Raw genomic sequence first — 23,023 nt, forward strand, 5'->3', positions numbered from 1 at the left:
GAGGTCTAAGGTGGGCTCTGCCTCTTATCTACTAAGTAAAAAACCAAACCACTGAGTTGATTCCGACTCATAGTGACCCCAGAAGACAGAGTAGAACTGTCCCATAGAGGTTCCAAGGAGCAGCTGGTGGATTCGAACCGCCAACATTTTGGTAACCCTGGGCAAATTGTTCAATCTCCCCGTATCTCTGTTTCTTCATCTTTAAAATGCGACTGTGGAGAACAATAGTAATTACCTTGCAAGGTCTTGTGAGGATTAAATGAGAATGCACATACTGTGTTTAGAGCAGAGCCTGGCATTTGTAAGGCTCAAAAGATGTTAGCTGATGTTATTACAGGTGCAGTAACTTGAGCAACCTAAGGAGGTTGACTGGATGAGCTTTACCGAAACTTAAAAGGACACCCCCCCACCCCTCCCAATACTAATTTATAGAGAATCAAACATGAAACACAAATAAACCTGAACCCATCGTAACTTTGGAAGTGTTAGCAGCACTTTGGTATAAAAACACTGTAACTGACTGCAAGTGACTCCTATGTAAATGCCTGCTCTGTGTGGTCTCTGTTTGTAGAACGAGACTAGCCCCATTTACCTAGGCAGAACTAGTGAGCCAGCTTTCCTGGTGAAAGCTCTCTGGATGGATAAATCAACCGTTTACAGTGCAGTGAGACAGGTCCTGTGGATATACACAAGAAGGTACCTAACCTTTGTGGGGGAGGGGTAGGGAAGGTTTCTTGAAGGAGGTAACTCCAGAGCAGAGCCCTGAAGGAAAAGGAAGAGTTGGGGAAAGGGCACTCCAGGCTGTAGCTGAAGCCTGAGCAGAGGCCCATCAGTCAGAAATGTCCTGGTGCCCTCAGGCAACTGCTTATGGCTGGAGGGAAGGTATGAGAAGGGAGGGCCTAAAAATATGGCTGGAGAGATAAGTTGGAGCCTTCCTTCTAAACCAAGACTGGGCTTTATCCTGAAGGCCAAAAGGAACACAACCTGAACAGATTTGCAATTGAAAAACAGTATGGAGGTCGGATTGGAGGCTGCAGAGCAAGTCAGGAGGCTGTAGCAGCGACAGTCAACATTTAACAAGCATTCTATGTGCTCAGCACTGTTTTCACACTAAGTTACCCAGAAGAGGGATGATGGTGGCAGAGACAGCAGCAGCAGGCAGCAGCAACGGAAAGAAGGAGATGGATTTGAGAGATACACAAAGAGCAAAACTGAAAGGGCTCAAAGTGACTCACAATATGGGGGAGAGGAAAAAGGTAGCTCTTTCCTGTTCTCTTCTTATCCTCTAATAACCCATAAGCTGATGCAAACTTCAGCCCTACCAAGGCAAGGACTTTGTCCTTTTCACTGCGCTATCCCCAGCATCTATAATACTGACAAGTGGAAAAACAGAATTCAATTAATGTTTGTTGAATATAAATAAATAAGTGAAAAACCACATCTCTTTACTGGCCTTCAGCCAGACTCTAAAGAAGTCTTGCCCTTTTTTGTGGCATGGATCTCTCTGGCAACTTGGCGAAGCTTGTGAACCCTTCTCAGAATGTTTTAAAGTGCACAAATAAAATACAGAAAACAGATTATACTGAAATATAGTTACCGAAACATTTTTTTTAATTATGCTTTAAGTCAAAGTTTACAAATCAAGTCAGTCTCTCATACAAAAACTTATACACACCTTGCTATGTACTCCTAGCTGCTCTCCCCCTAATGAGACAGCACATTCCTCCTCTCCACCCTGTATTCCCCGATGTCCATTCAACCAGCTCCTGTCCCTCTCTGCCTTCTCAACTCCCCTCCAGACAGGAGATGCCAACATAGTCTCATGTGTCTACTTGATCCAAGAAGCTCACTCTTTACCGGTATCATTTTCTATCCCATAGTCCAGCCCAATCCCTGTCTGAAGAGTTGGCTTTGGGAATGGTTCCAGTCTTGGGCTAACAGAAGGTCTGGGGACCATGACCTCCAGGGTCTTTCTAGTCTCGGTCAGACCATTAAGTCTGGTCTTTTTACAAGAAACTGAGATCTGCATCCCACTGTTCTGCTCTGTTGGGGATCTAAACATTTTTTAATTGTGATATAGTAATATAAGTGGTTCTTTAATAATGTATTAATAACATATCTAGTGGCAGATTTAACAGTTACCACAATTTCCAAGTGGTGATGCGCATAAATGCTATTTTAAGATATTTGCAATAACAACTGAGGATCAACAACTGTAATGTGAGATGAAAATATCTATGGTTTTTATTGGTGACCAAGTCACAGATACTGCTGATACTTGCCGTTGCCTGTTTTCTTACTGGAAGGGAATGTATTTCAGTTAGAGGTTAAAAACATAAAGATGTGATTTATCCACAGGCTCCTGCAGGTTTGTGGACCTCAGGTTAGGAGCCCGTGCTCTAGGAAGGGAGAGTGGCAGTAAAAGCTTTTCCTCCTTTGAAGACCTTTAGACCACTGGCTGTGTGGGATGTTTTCTGCTGAGGATCCTGGATTCCCAGGAATAAGGTGGGGCCAAGGCTTGTTCAGAAGTGACCAATGGCCGAGAGGCTGTGCATCTGGTATAGATTCTGTAGGAGGCCCCCAGGTTAGCCAGCCAGGCATGAAAGGCCTGATTAGGGCAGGCGGGATGGCTTCTAGAGGCCACCAAGAGCCCTGCCTGGCTCACCCTGAAGACCTGGCTGTGCCTCAGGGCCCACGTAGCCCCTGGTTTTCTGGCAATGCCTTGGGGTTGCCAGGCTGTGGGCACAGTTGGAAAAGCGTGACAAGAAGAGGACCACATAACCTTTCAAGCTGTGCCTACCTACCACTACAGGTCTTACTCTGAATAATGTCAGGCAAGGTGCCTCAGCAGCAGTCAGAGAATCTCAGCTCTGGATATGAGCAGGACCTGACTTCAGAGGCAGGTACAAGGCTCAAGACACAAAACACTGCGTATTTCTCAGTACGCCCAAGAACATGGATCCTGAACTGCCCCCCACCCTCTGCCTCCTAAAAGAATGATGCTGCAATCAAAGGGAAACCAGAGTCCTTTCAGGAGAACCAGCTGACTACCACCAGATCGGAAAGCAGTTGCTTTTCTTTGCTCTCAGACCCTGAGAGTTCCAAAGACCCCCAAACAGATGCATGCCTTCTGTCTCCCAGACCAAATATTTAGGCAACACTCTGGGTAGATTTTTCCTAAGAAAAAAATCTAAGATATGTAGAAAAGATGTTTTCCTAGAATCTATTTTCATACCTCCCAATGAAGTGTTAAGATGAAATATAAATAGCTATAATAAGTTACTTTGAGGATATCCTAAATGCTGTCCACCAAAAATTATACACATCCTTACCCCAATGTTCAACCCTAGAAAAGAGGGTTTCCTGAGGAAGACTTTTCAGGCTGCAAAAGACCAGCCTGAAGCCCACTGAAAAAAGATGTTTTCGGAGCCAGCAATAGCAGAGGAGGTTCCTGAATTATTAAATAGAAGAGAATTCTTCAAGTGACAACAACAAGGATTACTTCACATCACCTCCTACCTCTTGCAGTGTATGCGCAGGAGGTGACCAAATAAGACATGGAAAATAAAGCAGAGAGAAAAGAGAAAAAAAACTGTCACCCCTCCCTGTAAGGCAACTTGAAAGAGAGTAAAATTCTGGGTGAAGTTTTTTCACATCTTCCAGCTTTGTGACCTTGGGCAAGTTTCTCAAGCTCTCTGATCCTCAGATTCCTAATCTATAAAATGAACCTAATGATACTGACTTCACAGGCTCCCACAAGGATTAAATGAGGTAACATGTATAAAAGCACTTCCCAAGTCATAAGTGGTTTTACAGATGTAAGGCAATACTATCCCATGTAACATAAACTGGGGGAGGATCCCAGAATCTCCGACCCACAGCAACTCTGCAGGCACTGGGGATAGTGATGTTTGAGGGAAAGACAATGACTCAAATCTGTCAATGAACAAACTGAAGCATCACCTCAGTTCTGCGCTCCCTTAGGAAGGAGAGATAGAAGGAAGATATGAGCCTGACTTTCCAACCACCACCACCACCACGGACTCCAGATTGCAATGCTGATGCAGACAATCACCTTCTAAAAGCCCCTCACAAACTGAGGACCAACAGCTAATGCCACGGACGGTACAGAAGGACATTTTCCTCTAACCAGTGCACGGAAAGGTAGTTTCTTATCCTATGCATTTCCGTGGTCCTTTAACTACCTAGGGCTGGAAAACTTGATTTCTGTTTAATCCGTGCTTTGATATCTACTGCCTAGTGCTCACCTCGTATCTCCAACACAGGAAGAGCCAAAATCAACATGAGAAGGGGCAGAAGTCCCTTACCCCAGCCTGAAATAATGTCATTGCCTTGTTTCCTGAGCAGCATGAGAGAGTGTTTCCCTGTGGCTACTGTCATCAAGGACCACTTGCTTCAGTATTCTCTGAGACTTCTATTCCAACTGCCGGTAAAGTGGATCTTCAGTCCATCATCCCACCCTCACCACCCCTGGGGAACCCAAAAGCAGCCACAGTGAAACAATCTGTTGAGACCATCAATGGAGAAAGCCTCAGGACTCACCAAGTTTGATCCTAACCATCACCTTCTGGAGCCTCCGTGCATGGCCTCCCAGATGTCAGAGGGCATCATACGACTGTCATCAATTATCATGTCCCCAAACAAAAAATTCACTGCTGTCGAGTCAATTCCAACTCATAGCAATCCCATAGGGTTTCCAAGGCTATAAATCTCTATAGAAGCAGACTGCCACATCTTTGCCCCTTGAAGTCACTGGTGGTTTCGAACCACCAACCTTTCAGTTAGCAGTTGATCACTCTAACACTGTATCACCAGGGCTCACTCACCCCAAATAGCACAGTAACCACATAAAAAAGGGGTTTCATTGGTGAAGGGATTTCCCTGGGAATCTTCAATGATCCAAAACATAAACCAAAATTTGACTCTAACTGCTTTTCAGCAAGATAAACAAAGTAGACAAATCTGACAATCTTGTCAGTGTGACGCCCCTAACCATCAATGTACATGTTGTTGTTGTTAGGTGCTGTCAAGTCTATTCCGACTCATAGCGACCCTATGCACAACAGAATGAAACACTGCCCAGTCCTGCGCCATCCTCACAATTGTTGCTATGCTTGTGCCCATTGTTGCAGCCACTGTGTCAATCCATCTTATTAAGGGTCTTCTTCTTTTTTGCTGACCCTCTACTTTACCAAGCATGATGTCCTTCTCCAGGGGCTGATAGCTCCTGACAACATGTCCAAAGTATGTGAGACATAGTCTTGCCATCCTTGCTTCTAAGGTGCATCTGGTTGTACGTATTTCAAGACAGATTTGTTTGTTCTTTTGGCAGTCCACGGTATATTCAATATTCTTCGCCAACACCACAATTCAAAGGCATCAATTCTTCTTCAGTCTTCCTTATTCATTGTTCAGCTTTCGTATGCATGTGAAAACACCATAGCTTGGATCAGGAGCACCTTAGTCTTCGAGGTGATATCTTTGCTTTTTGACACTTTAAAGAGGTCTTTTGCAGCTGATTCGCCCAATGCAATGCGTCTTTTGATTTCTTGACTGCTGCTTCCATGGCTGTTGATTGTGGATCCAAGTAAAATGAAATCCTTGACAACTTCAATCTTTTCTCCGTTTATCATGGTGTTGCTTCTTGGTTCAGTTGTGAGGATTTTTGTTTTATGTTGAGGGGTAATCCATACTGAAGGCTGTGGTCTTTGATCTTCATCAGTAAGTGCTTCAAGTCCTCTTTACTTTCAGCAAGCAAGGTTGTGTCATCTGCATAATGCAGGTTGTTAATGAGTTTTCCTCCAGTCCTGATGGTGCATTCTTCTTCATAGACTCCAGCTTCTCAGATTATTTGCTCAGCAGACAGATTGAATAGGTATGGTGAAAGGATACAACCCTGATGCACACCTTTCCTGACTTTAAAACCATGCAGCATCCCCTTGTTCTGTTCGAACGACTGCCTCTTGATCTGTGTATAGGTTCCTCATGAGCACAATTAAAGTGTTCCAGAATTCCCATTCTCTGCAATGTAATCCATAATTTATTATGACCCACACAGTCGAATGCCTTAGCATAGTCAGTAAAACACAAGTAAACACCTTTCTGGCATTCTCTCCTTTCAGCCAGGATCCATCTGACATCAGCAATGATATCCCTGGTTCCACATCCTCTTCTAAATCTGGCTTGAATTTCTGGCAATTCCCTGTAGATACACTGCTGCAGCTGCTTTTGAACGATCTTCAGCAAAATTTTGCTTGCATGTGAATCAATGAACACATTCATAACATAATTGATATAATTCAATTATAATAGAACATCATTTGCCCTGAATGACTGGATACTAGTTAGACTGGTTGATTAAGGTAATGAGAAAGCACTAGAAGGACTGTGTTAGATATGTAATCACAAGATTAGTAGCAATAGGAAACAAAAACAAAAAAAAACCTCCAAACCTGTTGCTGTCTAGTCGATAGCAACTCATGGAAACCCTATAGGACACAGTAGAACTGCCCCATAGGGTTTCCAAGGCTGTACTCTTTATAGAAGCAGACTACCACATCTTTCTCCCACAGAGTGGCTAGTGGGTTCAAACCTTTTAGTTAGCAGCCAATCACTTAACCACTGCACCACCAGGGCTCCTTGCATATAGGGTTCTAAATACTTGAGCAAGGCTGGGGGATTCAAACCTCAAATACAAACAAAAGTTCTTGTGATGAGATATTATTATTGTTTAAATAATTTATGACTTTGTTCATATGAGCCTGAAACACTCTAGCTTCTTACCTTCTTCCCCACCCCACAAAAACAACTGCTTTTATAAAGCCATTTTCGATAACACAAAGTTTCTTAGGATGGACTTGTTGCTCCAAAGGAGAAGGAGCAATACCTTAAAGGAATACTTGCGACTTATGCGATCCTCAGGGGTCACAGGCGAGACCACATAGCTGGGCAGAGGGATGCTCCCGAGGACCGCTTCTTCTCGGCTGTCTTTGAACGGAAAAACACATCAGAACAACCTTCTGTGGCACCTTCCCTGGGCTGGTCATCCCACTGCCCCAGTTCGGGGTTCCTTTTCTCTTCCTAGGACTAGTGCAATCACCTCTTAACTGATCGCTTATTCAGATGTTCCCTGGGGACCTTTGTGCTAATGCTGGAACTACATAGGTCAATCAGACACGTCAGGTATGTAAACACACACAACTGGACCTGCTAAGTCCTGAAACAGGGCAGTGTACCAAGTGCTGTGGGGACAGAGAGGCAGGAGTGGGGTACATAGTCTGGGGAAGCTGCGAAAGCTTCAAGGGTGATGTTTAAGTTGTGTTTTAAAGAACATGGAAAGGCATTCTGGGTACGGCAAACCTCACAGGCACAGTTACAGTATGTGTGAAAAACCCTAGATTCTGCTTCTATTTCCTCCTTCCTACAAACCGTTTGGATTACCAGAGGTAATTTCCTAAGGACAGAGTTGGTCCTATCGCTCTCCTACTCAAAGGCACTTGCTGATTCCCCACTGGATACAGAAGGAGACCCAACTTCCACTGCCTGGCTGTATTTTGGCCCTTACCTACCTCCTGGGCCTTATCTCCTAATACATCCTTCATGTAAGACTCACTATGGCCACTATGGAATGACCTTCCCCAGCTTCTAGCACTTTACTCAAGTTGTTTCCTCTGCTGATAATGTCCATTTTGCCCCAAACACAGGCCAAAGCTCTGCCTATCCTTAAAAGCCCAACTCAGGTCCATCCTACTTCCTCCAAGAAGCCTCCTCAGATTCTCCAATATGGAATTAACTTCTCACTCTGCTGAACTGCCTCAATACTTTGGGTGTCTTTTAAAGCACTTGCTAGAGCCTAGTTTTGTCTTAAAAGTAAGCTATCTCTTCCTTCATATTTTGAGCCTTACTTCCTTCTCACCAATGCACAGCCCCTGATTTTATGCACTGGGGCTCCATAAATGCTCACAGGGCCAATTTAGCAATTTCCTATCCAATGTCACAGAGGATAAATCCAAATGATGGGTTACAAAATTCAATGGTTCACTCATACTTCTCACCTCTCCAGAGAGCCTCAAAAGTGTGCCTGTGCCCCAACTGAAGCAGGAGCTAGGATGAGCCTGGATCTTGCGATACTAAGTAGCAGACAAACCAGGTTCTATTTATTTTAACCCAAGAGATGGACCTTCCTATGCAGAACTGGTAAAACTGAAGTCGCCAATTATCCACATGATACATAAAAGTGAACACTTTGGCGGGGTAATAGATTACCAGCTAGCTTGGGCCACTGGTTTTGAGAAGACCATCTTCTAAATCACTTCACCATCCCCTCCTGCACAAAGAGCCCTTAACAGCTGGAGCCTTGGCTCACCTTTATAGTAAAACAAGCAGTAATCAGCAAGCACAAACCACCTCCTCTTCCACAGCCTCATCCCAGAGCTGTCCTGCAAAGCAAAAAAACTAGTCAGGGCAACATCTGGGCATACTGCCACTTCCCCCATCATATACAACCTGATTTCAGAACCAAGTCTTGCCCATATTCATGCTTTCTTACAACAAATTAATTAATACTTTATTGAATAGCTGTTTCTTGAATCAGATATTAAAATTTAGATTCAATGAAGGTTTATCCCCAGGAAGTAGTGTTTTTTTTTTTTTTTTTTGGTGGTCTCCAAGAAACACACTATTATAAACCCCCTTCTTTTAGAAAGAAAAAATGCGAATATAGAAAATCTCTCATTAAGAAAGGAATCACCTTTTAACAAAATGGAATTTTTTTTTTAGGTGCTATGCTGTAAAATATCTCCCTTGATGCTGATTAGAAAATTAAATTTACATAGTATTGAACAAAGTGTCTAAGTTAGGTAATCAACTGAGGTAAAGTTCTCATTTGACTAAGCTCAGTTCTCTACCACAAGGGACTGACTTTGCCTTGGTATTTTCCTTCCATTCAATGTAAAGAGATTTGGATTCTCCTGCTATGAAACGGCCTCATAACAAGAATCTGTCTTTACTCATCTGAAGTGTAAATCTTAACATTTACTAAAAATATTTTTAGATCATTGGGAAAGTAAAAAACAAAAAAAACATAGCCAGAGTAGAAAAATAGCACTGTTTTACGGTCAGTTTTCTCCCAAAGCTAGGAGAACCTCAGAGCAGCTTTCAGCTTTAGAGGTGGCTGTTAAAGTGTATTGTCTTCCTTTCTGCAGAAGTTTCTAACAAGTTTAAATGTAAAACAAAAACGAAAGTGACGTGACAGTTTCTAAACCTAAACACAACATGAGGTTTATTCATGCTCCACTTATACATTGCTGAAAGCAAATTTAATTTAGTGAATTCATGCATTTACTGGTTTTACCTTCTGCAAAGTGACCAGATAATCTCCATGGTCTTGGTACATATTTGCTTTGCTTGGAAAACTCTTACCCATCATTCCATATATCACTTTCTCTGCAAAGCCTTTCTAGACTCCCCCAAGCACAGCTAAATTCTCTCTGTTTTGTGTCCCCAGCAATCTACACAGACCTCTGCTACAGTTACAGCACACCCCCTTGGTGAAGAGGGTGGGAACTGGGAAAAAAATAAGTATTTATCCCCTCTCCCTCCCACATTTCAAAGGAGCATCCTTTGCTTAACTGAAGGGTAGGAATGCAAATGTAGGAAGTCAGAGAACTGGTTAAATTACTCAGTGTAAGAAAAAAGAGATGGGTAGCCCCCAGAGGGAACAGAGGAAGAACAGAGCTGTGAGGGAAGACAGTGTAAGCAAGAGAAGGTGGTACCAAAGGAGTATCTGGCAGATGAGGCTGGAGAGCTGTGGAGCTGCCATAGAGAGTAGAAGTGGAGAAAGATTTCAAAGGGACTTTCAAGGATTCTTCTGTGTGATATGCAATACAATGTCCTCTATCTTGCCGCAAAGTCTTTTGTAAAATTTACATCATCTGTCGTTGATTGCTCTCGGAGTTTGACTTGTGTTTTTTATGAGTGACATGATATGGGGGAGACTGGGCTGGGTGATAGATGTGAGAAGTGTGTCTATCCGTTTCCCTTAGACTATGAGTTCCCTGAGAATAGGAATGACATTTTACTCATCTCTCTATACCTGCAGTGTGAACACCTGGAACATGGCAGATACTTGATGAATATCTGAGTGAGTGAGTGAGTGAGTGAGTGAGTGAGTGAGTGAGTGAGTGAGTGAGTGAGTGAGTGAGTGAGTGAGTGAGTGAGTGAGTGAAAAGGAGGAAGGAAGGAGATGAAAGAGACATGGTCTCTGGTGCTGGGGGCTCAAGCCTAGACATCACCAGAGAACCAGAGACAGATCAATTGGCGGTGAGGACAGAAATGAACAATGGCATCAGGGAGACAGAGCTGACAGGACGTACAGACTGAATGGGTGTGGGAGCTGAAGGAGCTGGTGAGACTGCTGAGGTTTTTAAACTGAGTGGGAGAACAGTGGTACCATTAACAAAGACCCAGAAAAAGTAGGTTGGGGGAAAGAAGAGAGGTAAGGAGCAAGCAGACAATGAGCTAAGTTTGGCTGATCTGGAATCTGAAGTCCTAGGGGGTTAGATATGCGTGGTAGGCTGGGGGAGAGAAAAGGATGTGATTTTTCAGCTAAATGATAACAAAGGCTCTTAACATCAGCAAGACAAGTGCTGGCAGAGTATTGGCAGGAAGGCTGGATTCATGCTGACCCACCACACTATAGCCTGGGTCCCAGTGCAGCCAACAGCACTGGAGAGCAAGGTGGTCAGGTGGGTTTGGGAAGGAAGCTGTAGCCATTGAGCAGACAGTCCACTCATAAAAATGAAAAGAAAATTGCTCAGCAGAGTGAGCAGAATCTACCTGCCTCAGACAAACTCATGAACAAAGCTATGTGACAGCTCCCAGACCCCTGGGGCCAGGGCTAGGAAAGAAATTAGCAACAGCAATCTCCCTCCGCCCACCCACAGTCCTCAGGCTTCTCACCTGTTTGTGCAGCCAGCCCCTTACCACCACTGGAACATTGGGGTTCCTCCGAATGGCCTGGTCCCTCTTCCCAAAGCTGTGAACTTTATTGATGGACTTTATAATCTAGGAAAAAGCAGACTTGAACTCTAGCAGCAGGAAAGATTTCATAAAGCACACCTATGTTACAACGGCTGTAGGGTCTCTCTGCCTTCTCTAAGCAGCAGCACCCTTTGATCTAAAGAACAGCGAGGAGGCAGGGCGCAGGCATGCCACATGGTCACAACATTCTATTTAACAAGTGAGATCAAGACCTAGTAAGCTCCCCATCTGGGTCATAGAGGAAAAAAGTTTAAAGGGGTTTTTCAGTCAACTTTCACCAGTAGCTATTGGCTCTAATATTTCCTATGTAGTTCTGGAACCAAATCTACTTTTGATTTCCCCAATTTCCAGATATTCCTTCTAATGGGTTAACCCCTCCTATCTAGTTTCTTATCTAGTTTCAGCCCTCCTATCTCAGCACTCTCCCTTACTCCACAATGTAGTTCTTTGCTCCTGCATCACTGCTCCAGTACCCTGGACACAAAACCTCTGAGCCCTTTTCAAGGGCACCCTTCCTCGGGCCCCCTCTGTCTCCAGATCTCGCCAGGCTATCTCTAACACATATCCATATTGAACAGAGATGTGCCCCTCTCAGCAGGTGCCAGAAAAATGAAGAATGTGTCAAAGGATCTACATGTTAGTCCTGGATCTGTCAACTATCACCTGTTTTCTTGGACAAGTGACATGACTCCTCTTGGCCTCAATTTACTGACCTGTCACTTGGGGAGAACAGTGCTTATGTGTCCCCCTCACTTAACTATTGTGATGATCAAATAAGCTTCTGGTTGCAAAAGGGCTTGGCAAAATATAGAAGCAGGGAAGGAAAGAACAAGTGGCCAGGAGCTCACCTTGGGTCCAGGCCTGGCCTCTAAGGTGGAAGTGGTTCCAGCTGTGGACGTTTCACTGACCATGCTGGACGGTCTTTGGTTTCTCTCTTGCTTCGACATATGTGGATTTGGCCTTGGGGAGACATAAGAAAATCCAGGGAGTAAATGCCAAGCTTCAGAGTGGGAAGTGGAGTCTGAGATTTGTTCCAGTTTAGAACTAGTTGCTGGGCTCTAGGGAAACCCAGGTCTGATCCTGTGAAGACCAACTGACTCGACTGATGCCAGAAGGCCATAATGTCCAGCCCGCCCACCTACTGCAAGGAATCAAGAGGATCACAGATGAGCACATCTCCCCAGCCAGACACCCCACAAAGGGGCCAAGACAGTCGTCTCGTCCCTTTGTCTTTGGGTCCCCACACTCCTCTCTTACTCTGGTGTCTGTGGTGACTGCCCAGTCGAATGGGCACATATACTCACACTGCCTTTCACAGCAAGAGCAATCAACACCACACACACACACACACACACACACACACACATACACATACACATACCCCTCCACTTCCCTGGCTCCCAGAAGAAACTGTTTATAATTAGTAACAAGAGATCACTTGCGCACACATCCACACCCCCATATACACACAGAGAATCGCTTACATAAACGCCAGTGGGGCTTGCCTCCCATAATAGACTACGCAACAAAGAGTCCTATTCTGGGAACACTCCATTTGCCCCAAAATAGAGCCATAGGAGATATTAACCCCTTGTACCATGCCTGGAGAGTGAGCAGTCATCCCCCAAGGAGGATCCCCCTCAGTGCTTCGCCGTCGGCATCCCAGAGACACGGTACTTCTACTGAGAAGCTGACCCACTCTAGGAGGTCCAGCACTCTGGGGACATCTCGGTACAGTGCTCAAGAGACACACAGTAGAGAAGCCCTCTCACCTGCCTCCACAAAACCCCAGCATTTGTACCAGAGTCTTTCAAAGCAGCAGCAGCAAATGCCTCCACACAAATTCAATACCTATCCTTGAAAGCTCGATGCCTGATTCCTAGACCCTGCCAACTCCGGAGTCAGGAAGCCTTCCTCAGAGCAGAAGTCCCAGTGTTCTGTGACTGAGTTATTGTCCACTACTCTGACAGGCAACAGGATCCAGGCAGTTGGAGATCAGACAAACAGCAGTAAACTGAGCAAACTGAGGTCTTTTGCTTGAAGACTGGAGAGAATCTGATTCTGAGGCTTGAGCAAAGACCTTCAGGAGCCGTAGATGGAGGATCCAGGTAGGACACAGCTGAGGAGAAAGCACCCTGGCAGTGCTTGACCGGACTCCCTTTTAGAGATGTGCTATGGGGGGAATCCTAGTTTCCACCTTGGAGATATGCTGATTCCTTCAAAAGCCACCACTGCTTAGAGGACAAGTAATCCTCTCTGGGCACCAAGACAGAGCCCCGACACCCTGCAGCCTAGAGAAGTTCTTTGCAGAAGTAGCCTGGACTACCATGCTCTCCCCGCTCTGCCAGCAGCAACAGGACCACTGTGACCGGCACTAGCTCTCCAGGGGGCCAGGCACTGCTGGGTGCTTGGCAGCTGAAGGTGCGAACCCCACCAGGCAGAAAGACTGCTGGCTCCTTATCAGCACAGGCACTCACTCCAGATTCCCCGCCCCCAGCCTCCGTCCCAGCCAGACTTTTGTTACTGCTCCCCACTTGGAGAATGTCACCAAGCTCAGCCCGCTCACTGTTGGCAGAGGCTGTGTGCAGCAGATAGATAATCGCCATCTGGGGGCGGGAAGGGGATCTGAGCAGCTGCATTGTCCACCCCCTGCCTCCAGGCAAAACTATGCCCAAAACATCTTCCTGGAACCTGGCCTTGCCTGACTTTCAAGATTTCCAGAGGTTGAGAAAAGGAAGAACTCACAGGTTGCCTGCTAAAATTCAGGACATGATGTCTAACAATAAAAAGGGTTTGTTTGGAAGTTTAATCCTCTCCCATTTAAGACACTAGCAGAGACTCATTATAGAATATTTGAGAAATACAAGAAAAATGCTGGAAGGAGAGAAAAGATTACCCATAGTCCTGCGTATCCAAAGGAAAACCATTTTTAACAGCTGGTATATTTATTTCCATTCTTTTTATATGCCTGGTCTTTTTTTGGTAGGGGGAGGAGGGGACAAGGAGCGTTTTTTTGGTTTTACATAATTGTGATCATATCATACTGTGTTCACAATTCTGCATCCTGATTTTTAAAAAAATTATTTGTAGTATGAATATTTCCCCCATTATTCTAAATTCATCCACATCGTTTTATTTTTTTTTAATTTTTATTGTGCTTTAAGTGAAAGTTTACAAATCAAGTCAGTCTCTCACACAAAAACTTATATACACCTTGATACATACTCCCAATTGCTCTCCCCCTAATGAGACAGCCTGCTCTCTCCCTCCACTCTCTCTTTTCCTGTCCATTTCGCCAGCTTCTAACCCCCTCTACCCTCTCGTCTCCCCTCCAGGGAGGAGATGCCAACATAGTCTCAAGTGTCCACCTGATCCAAGAAGCTCACTCCTCACCAGCATCCCTCTCCAACCCATTGTCCAGTCCAATCCATGTCTGAAGAGTTGGCTTTGGGAATGGTTCCTGTCCTGGGCCAACAGAAGGTCTGGGGGCCATGACCAGCGGGGTCCTTCTAGTCTCAGTCAGACCATTAAGTCTGGTCTTTTTACAAGAATCTGGGGATGCATCCCACTGCTCTCCTGCTCCCTCAGGGGTTCTCTGTTGTGTTTCCTGTCAGGGCAGTCATTGGTTATAGCCAGGCACCAGATCCACATCACTTTAAATGACTACATCATATTCCATCAACTAGACATGCCACGGGAACCCTGGTGGCGTAGTGGTTAAGTGCTACGGCTGCTAACCAAAGGGTCAGCAGTTCAAATCTGCCAGGCGCTCCTTGGAAACTCTATGGGGCAGTTCTACTCTGTCCTATAGGGTCACTATGAGTCAGAATCAATTCAACGGCACTGGGTTTTCTGGGTTAGACGTACCATTCCCCAACCCCTCCTGTCCTGTAGGACTAAGAAAAGATGATCTGGATTTGGGACTAGCCCAGAAATTCCAAGACAGATGGCCATTTTTGCCATTTCTGCAGCATACAATCTTGAGCTCTAACTTCAATCATCTCTACTGCATTCTAATGCTATTTCTCCTCCCCATATTAGCTTCTGGGATACTATCTGGCAAGGGAGCTTCTTCCAGTCAATACTGTAGGAAGATGACTGCCCTGCAGGCCTGAATGGTTGAGGAGGAGGGTATCACCACTATCTGGGGAGCCAGCTGTGAATAGATTTCAGCTGGAGAAGGACTGGTTGTGGCTCCAACACTGGACATTAGTGAGGGATGGCATGGGTGGAGGGGGTAAGAGGAGGGGGAGGAAACACATGCAGACAACTCCATCCCTTATATACTACAGAGGCCTTGTTCACCACAGCAGAAAAAGATGTGACTAAAGTTCAAACTAAATTTGCCCCAGGGTGGCTACAAACAAGGAACATGTCTTCACCATCAGACCAGGGGCTCCCCATGGGCAGAGACAACACCCAACTCAAGCAACAGACTCGACCATTACCTGGCAGTCACTATTCTGACTCTCAGAAAGAACAAGGTCCACTGGGCTACGTAACAGGACCTGCCTTCAGAGGACACTCCTTTGAATCTCCCCAGTATGACTAAAGCTTAGTCCCTTCCAACAGTGAGTGTGACTTTTGGAAATAACTAAAAGTTATTCAGAATTACAACTAATTAATTTAAAAAAAAAAAAGGTGGGTAGTCATGCTCGGGAACACCATTTAATATCCAAAAATGAGGATATGAAAAAAGAATCTCAAAAACAATTTACTCGGTTGGCTGAAAAACTGGTTCTGATGGAAATTCCTAGAGGTTGTTTACCACAACATTTTGAGTAATGGGAATATCAGTGGAGCATGTGTGTGTGTGTGTGTAGCCTCCTGAAGCAACAACACTGAAGGAGACATCACTCACTCCGGTGTGTGCTTTCTGGTAATTTGCTTCAGCTGGTTACATCTTACAGGCATATTCTCCACTTAGGAGCCTGGTGAAGCAGACTCTGATTTGTCCTCAGCTCTTGAGGCCGACTGTATTCTACTGACAGGCTTCACCCAAGAGCCTGCCCCCTCCCCAGAGAAAAGCCTGTGCCCCTGAGCTGAGCAACTGTGAAAGATGATTCAGTTCCCAACAGCATGCCCTCAGGCACATGAGTCACACAGGTCCCTGGAGAGGAGACCAAAAAACCCACAGGCTCTGCTGTGGAAAGGTCTGCTGACTTAAATAAGATCTATTAACTTAAAAGCCTGTTTACCAGGTTTCTGTTATCTGGATTCCCAAAGTACAGTGGGTTGATTTGAACAAAGACCTCTCTTTCCCTGACTTGGGCTACATGAATGCTGATTATTTTGCCAGAGGGGTGTGGGCTGAAGTTCAAAACAGTGAGCTAGAGCATTAACTGCCTCCCAAATGAAAGCAACAAAAGAAGTTAGAACTAGACAAAAATCAGTCTGGAGAAGCCCAGTAGGAAAGTGACTCAATGGCTCAAGTAGAGCTTGATTCTATTCTAAACTTTGTCAAGTATGTGTTAGATAAGCCTGGGCAGGGAGGGAGTCACTTTCTCTGTCCCTCAACTTCCCCATCCAGTAAAGAAGCTGTGTCTTCTTCCTGCCAATCCAGGATCAAATGCGTATAACATTGACCATCGTAGTAAGAAAGGGAGGTTATAATCTCAGTAGTCATTTTTTCTGTTTGTTATGACTTTAGGTGAGGTTTTGGTTAATGGGATCCTGAGCTGCCTCTTAATCACCAATGTGAACTGGAGCAGACTGAGAGCAAGAGCTTTCCCTACCCAATCACAGTAGGTAGGTCACTAAGTCAAGCATCACCTACTCTTGGGGACAAATACCCCTCAGTGATCATCACAAGGTCAGGTAAGCAGACAGACTGCTTAACAAGCACCTATTGTGTGCCAGACAGTTCACCTGTATTATTTCACTTAACCCTGCAAGTCAGTTTTACCATCTCCATTTTATAGATGAGAAAACTAAGGATCAAAGAGATTAATAATTTGTCCCAGGCAGAAGCCAGACTCCAAAACCTGGATTTTGGCACAGAGAAACCATCCCATGGCAAATCCCAAGGTCTGGCAGAAATGGAATTTTGCTCTTCTCAGCCCCAGGACCAACCCCTCAACCAAGAGGATCCCAGGGTGATTAAAAACAAAAAAAAAGCTCAGAATAAATGGGTCTAAGCTCTATAACTTACTCAACCAAAAGTCACAGTTTTCTCCTTCACAAAATGGGGTTAAAGCCAACTTCTCATCTCACAGGGTAGACTGAAATGAGTACTCTGAAAATCTTGAAACATTACACTAAATTAAAAGCATTATTTGATGCTGTTACCAATGGAGACTCCAGAATTTAAAACCCACCTGTATTTTATTTTTATTTCCAAGACAGTTCTCTCCAGAACGCTCAAGGTGTCAAACAATTAACTTCTAAACAGCACTCATTTCCTATAAACATTCCCATCGACCTCTTATCTGGCGCTTCTTTAAAGTGTAGTCACCCTGTGGCTGGGGGAGCCAGCTCCCTTTCCTTCTCAAGGAGAGCAATGATTTTAACAGTCAACAAGGCTAAGATGGGGAGGTTAGAAAGTTATGGGGAAACAGGAGTCTCTTATTGAGAGAACACCATAAAGGACACGCGTGTCTCATTAAATTTTTTTTTTTAATATTTATTGTGCTTTAAGTGAAAGTTTACAAATCAAGTCAGTCTCTCATACAAAAATTTATATACACCTTGCTACATACTCCTAGTTGCTCTCCCCCTAATGAAATAGCACACTCCTTCTTTCCACCATTAATTCTTGTAAAAGCAGGCTTCCAAGCTCATGCTCTGTCCTCAAGGATTCCACAGAGAGCTCAGTTGCAATTATTGAGATGTGAGCTGCTAAGGGCATAAATGCAAACACCAATCAATTTCTCAACGGGCTTACACCCACCACCTAAGGGGTTTGGAAAAGGCAATGCACAATGGGAGGCAGGAAAAAAAAAAATTCTTGTCCCAAACGGGCAGACACTTCCACACCTCCTCTTCCCAGAAAAAGAGAGAAACACACAGACAGGCTGCCAACGCTCACTGTAAACTCCGAACACCCTGGGGGAGGCTGTCTGACACGGGTTTTCATTCAGCGTCTGTGGCCTCATTACTCAACTATGGCTTTCTCTGTCTTTCCCCCTCAACTCCTCTCTTGAGCACAAGATCCAGCTCCCCACACTACCCTACCCAAACAGCACCCCTCATCTGGCATGAAAAAGAACCCAGGAAGCCTCCAGCAGTCGCAGGCTTTCACCCCATCTAAATCACAGCACTGCCCTGTACTCAGCATGAGTCCATCCTCTGCTGTACAACCCTGGGCCAGTCTCTTCCACTGTCTAGGCCTCCACATCTCCATCTGTGCAGGGGGATAACCACACCTTGACCTCTAGGGTTCCTTCCAGCTCCGACTTGCTGCCTCTGAGATAGTGCAATTCTAATTCCAGGCTTTGGAGAGCCCTCGTCTAGACTCCCTGCTCCTCCTGGCTTACCAAGGAGTCACTTCTTTCTGGAGCTAAATGGTGTTTTCTAATGGAGACCTGAACACATCCTAGACTAGGGGCAGATAAAAAAAAAAAAGAGGAAAAGAAAGGAAGTCATAGGAAGAAACAAAAATACTGTCTGCAAGAAGCAGCTTCCTTTCCATACTGCAAAGCCACCACTGCGGCATTTTCACCCAGCACAGACAGAGCCAAAGGCATGGTTGCTATGTGGCAATGACTGCATTTTCCCAGTGCCAGAGCCCTTTGGAAACATCAATATCAAGAGCCAAGGGAACACCCAGGTGTCTGAATGAACTAAGGGCACAATCACCATCTCTGCCCTACCTGTGACTGTCACAAACACCATCTCCTAGTCCAGGGAGGAAATCTGAACAGCCAAGTTTCTGCATCTGCTTGCCAGGTATTTCCATTTTTCCCCATTTTTCTGCTGCCATGGCAACCGAATGCAACAGATGAAGCTAGCCCAAACTGCCAGTCTCTAGAGACAAGGCGCCGGCTGTACCAGCTTCAGACACAATACGCCAGCCTCACAGCCCAGGGCTCAGCAGATGAGCAAGAAGACAGACTCCTTCACAGAGCTTAGACTTTTGGTACCCTCTTTCCCCTTGTGTTCTAAATCCCTCACTGGGCACTTCTACCAACTTCTCACTTCAGGAATGGGAGACAGCCATCTCCCAGCAGCAGGAGATAACCCCATCCCCAGGTCCACAATCAGCACAGGGCTTAGGAAAGTCTTGTCTTGCAGTCTGCAAAATGAACCCTTTAGTGAAGTCAAAGGTTAGTAAGGTAATTCTTACCTGCGGCGTAGTATCTTTTTAAATGGTATCCTCAGACACCACTCACAACATTGCAGGAAATTTCGACTTGTATTTCTTTTCCAAGCAATCCAGTGAGAAACCTGAGCGCTGCTCAGACCCCAAAGGAAGGAATAGGCAAAACTCACTAGGATGCAAGGAAAAGCAAGCCAGGCAAGGGCCCTCGCCCAGTTTGGAAACTCCAAAGCAATCCTGAACACCTTGCAGCTGGCTTCATAGCACAACAGCGAGCTTCTTAACTTCCAAAGCACATATTCTCTCTCAAGCCTAGGCCCCACCTCAACATCAAATGCTTGACAGAGCCTGGGGATCAGTGTACATAGTCTGCTGTCATTCATCTGCCAACGTCACCACTCGGGAATGCTTTTCTCCTCTTCCCTGAGAGCTGCAGAGGCGTTTGTCAGCGGCTTCCAGGGCAGCCCAGCATTGAGGAGAAAATGCTCCTGTGTGTCAGCACCAAACGCCAAAACCACAGCCCTGGAGGTCCCGCGTGCCAAGATTTAACCCTGTGTGTGGCTCTTTCAGCCACAAAGGGTCTGGCTTCAAGCTCACAACTCAAGGAAGTCATTGAGAATCAGGGAAGAGGCTTAAGAAGAAGAGCAAAGGTGATCCTGCCCTGGATATTAAGCCCTGTAATAAAAAAGGCTTGAGACTATTTTCTGGAGAAAAGACTACCAAGGGGGTTTGGTGTCTCTAAAGCAACCGTGAAGTTATTACAGACCAAATTTCATTACTGCAAATACAATTACAATTAAAATCTCTATGCAGCAGTACCCCACTCAGCACACTGACATTTGAATACAGCCAAGGAAGGGGATTGTCCCTTGAATACCACTGAAATGAGAGGCAGTATAATACAATGGCTAGAAGCACAACAACTGGGGCCAGACTACTAGCTGTATGACCTTTGGCAAGACTCTTAACCTCTCGGTGTTTTAGTATCTACAATAATAATGGTATCTTCCTGGTAAGATTGTGAAAGTTAATATACAAAAAGTACTGAGAAAAATACCTGGCCTATCGTAAAGCTCTTCTGTTAGCTGTAAAAAATATTTTTATTATCATTATTGTTATTATCATTAATGAAAAAAGCCAACTCGTTCTAGAAGGTAGATTACTTCATTTAATGTTAAAAATGAAATTCTAGACTCCAAAACAAGAGATCCTGGAAAGTCTCTTTCCTAGGAAGTTATGGACTGAGCTGAAATTCACCTGCCTATAACTTCCACCCATTGATCTGACCCATTTTTGACAACCACATGATAAATGTACCCTACTTCCACCTGTCTAGCCTTCATGAAAACTTTTGCCACATCCTCCTTCATATTTTCTCTGGCAGACTAAACGTGAGAGGTCACAGGACATGATTTCCAGACCCCTTACCATCATGTCACCCTCCTTAGGGGAGCCTCGACTGCTCAATGTCCCTCTTCAAATTCAGTTCCCAGATCACAGTTTTCAAGCCTGTCATGTTCCTGTTGTGGCGTAGTGGTTAAGAGCTACAGCTGCTAACCAAAAGGCTGGTTATCCACCAGGCACTCCTTGGAAACTCTATGGGGCAGTTCTACTCTCCTATAGGGTTGCTACGAGTTGGAATAGACTTGACAGCAATGGGTTTGGGTTTTTTGTTGATAGGTGTTATAGAGTCAGCTCCGACTCAAGGCGACCCCACGTATAATAGAACAAAATATTGCCTGGTCCTGTGCCATCTTCATGATCACTGGTATATCGGAGTTCATTTCTGCAGCTATTGTGGATTTCTCTCACCTTCTCTGGTCTTCCGCTTTAGCAAACATGGTGTACTTCTTTAGCAATCGGTCCTTCCTTATGATGTGTCCAAAGTGAGTGAGTTGAAGTCTTAGACAACGCTCTGTGATCTATAGGGTTTTCATTGGCTAATTTTCAGAAGATTGCCAGGCCCTTCTTCCTAGGCTGTCTTAGTCTGGAAGCTCTGCTGAAACCTGTCTACCACGGGTGACCCTGCTGGTGTTTAAAATACCAGTGGCATACATTCCAGCACCACAGCAATAGGCAAGCCACCACAGTATGTGAAACTGACAGATGGGTCATGGCGCATGTCCTCTGTGCTCCATAAATTGGTGTTAAATGAATAAAATAATAAATGAATGAATGTAGTCCACTAACACCATGATATAAAAGAACTATACCTTTCTTTATACTTTGTACTTATTGATATAGTCTGAGATTATATTAGAACTTCCAGGGGGACGGGGGTTCCACATGCCTATTGGCTTAGGGGTAGAGGCATATCCCCAAAGCCCTTCTCTCCCTGGTGGAACAAGGCTACAGGACCCATTGACCGATGCCCATCCCCCTCTGGGGTCCTAGGTAGCATAACACAAAAGGTGAAATGCAAAAACAAGCACTCTAATCACACAATGAAAGAAGCTTGCCAGTGACAGCCTCCAAAGGCCCTGCTTGCCCTGATAAATCTGAACTGTGAATTATTGAGTGTAGTCATTGGTGCTGTCCAACAAATATTGTTGGTTCTCTTCCCAGGTGCGTGGTAGAAATGTACTTCCCTGCCACCTCGAAGTTAGAAATGGTCGGTTACATGACATGCTTTAGCCAATGAAATGTATGTGGCGTTGATTCCGACTCAAAGTGACCCTATGGGACAGAGTAGAACTGCCCCATAGAGTTTCTAAGGAGTGGCTAGTGGATTTGAACTGCCAACCTTTTGGTTAGCAGCCAAGCTCTTAACCACTGCACCATCATCAGCTCCATGTGTGGAAGAGTGAGTACAAAATTCACCGTGTTCCCTTTTTTTTGCCTTTGCTAACTGTGGAAGCACAGAGAAAGAGCCTCTCAGAGTAAGGATGACGGAGCAGAGCTCCTCAGACAATCTGTGACAGACAGGGAGCAAATGTGAGAAATCTTTGCTGTTTTAAACCAACAAGATAATGTTTGTTATTGTTGTTACTACAGCAGATGCTAGCCTATCCTGACTGATTCTGACACAGTTATTGACACAGAAACTAGAACACTCAGTCCTCTGCACTCACCAGACCATAGCTTTCACATTATTTCTCTTCTCCACACCTCTATCTGTAAGATGAGAAACCATCTTTTGGTGGACACATGGACCTGTTACTCCAAGCAGCTCAGGTAAGTTCCACCTGCCAACAGGTGAAGGAGACATGTTATCTGTTCACTTCAGTAATGCCCTAGCAGAACACACCATAGAGACTGTCTCTTAAGGCAATCTCAAAAGTAGAAGATAAACTCAAGATTACTTGATTAAAACCTACCTAAGATTGTCACTGCAGTCCAGAGAATGATGGGAGCTGAGGGACTTAAGGGTGAGCAGAAGAATTTGGGAGTAACTTAGGAGGGATGGGAACAGAAAGTAGTCTAAATCAGTGTTTCTCAAACTTCATCTACATCAAAATCACCTGGAGGGCTTTTAAACTATAGATTGCCAAGCCCTACCTCCAGAGTCTCTAATTCAATAGGTCTGGGGTGGGAACCAAGAATTTGAATTTCTAACAAGTTCCCAGATGATGCTGGTTCAGAGACCACACTTTGAGAACCACTGCTCCAAAACAATTAGCTTCGAGAAGCTGGGGCTGGAGCCTCAGCAAGAAGATGCATTATGTTGTAACTTCCCAGTGTTTGGCCCTCTTTGAAGAAGGAAAA

The 23,023-nt window shown here is 44.9% G+C and overlaps 1 protein-coding gene across 7 annotated transcripts in view; it reads right to left on the bottom strand.

Annotated features, from left to right (window-relative positions):
• The window catches only part of PLEKHA7 (pleckstrin homology domain containing A7), a 236,738-nt gene that overhangs the window by 62,775 nt on the left and 150,940 nt on the right, over positions 1 to 23,023 (bottom strand). For all 7 annotated transcript variants that reach the window (XM_049890554.1, XM_049890555.1, XM_049890552.1 and 4 more), the window contains 4 exons: positions 11,910 to 12,021; positions 10,981 to 11,085; positions 8,387 to 8,459; positions 6,908 to 7,008 (listed from right to left, as the gene is read on the bottom strand). In XM_049890554.1, coding sequence (XP_049746511.1) covers positions 6,908 to 7,008; positions 8,387 to 8,459; positions 10,981 to 11,085; positions 11,910 to 12,021 — 391 coding nt within the window. The remainder of the gene's footprint in view (positions 1 to 6,907; positions 7,009 to 8,386; positions 8,460 to 10,980; positions 11,086 to 11,909; positions 12,022 to 23,023) is intronic.

Source organism: Elephas maximus, chromosome 7 (genome assembly GCF_024166365.1).
Source record: "Elephas maximus indicus isolate mEleMax1 chromosome 7, mEleMax1 primary haplotype, whole genome shotgun sequence".
NCBI classification, from domain to species: domain Eukaryota; kingdom Metazoa; phylum Chordata; class Mammalia; order Proboscidea; family Elephantidae; genus Elephas; species Elephas maximus.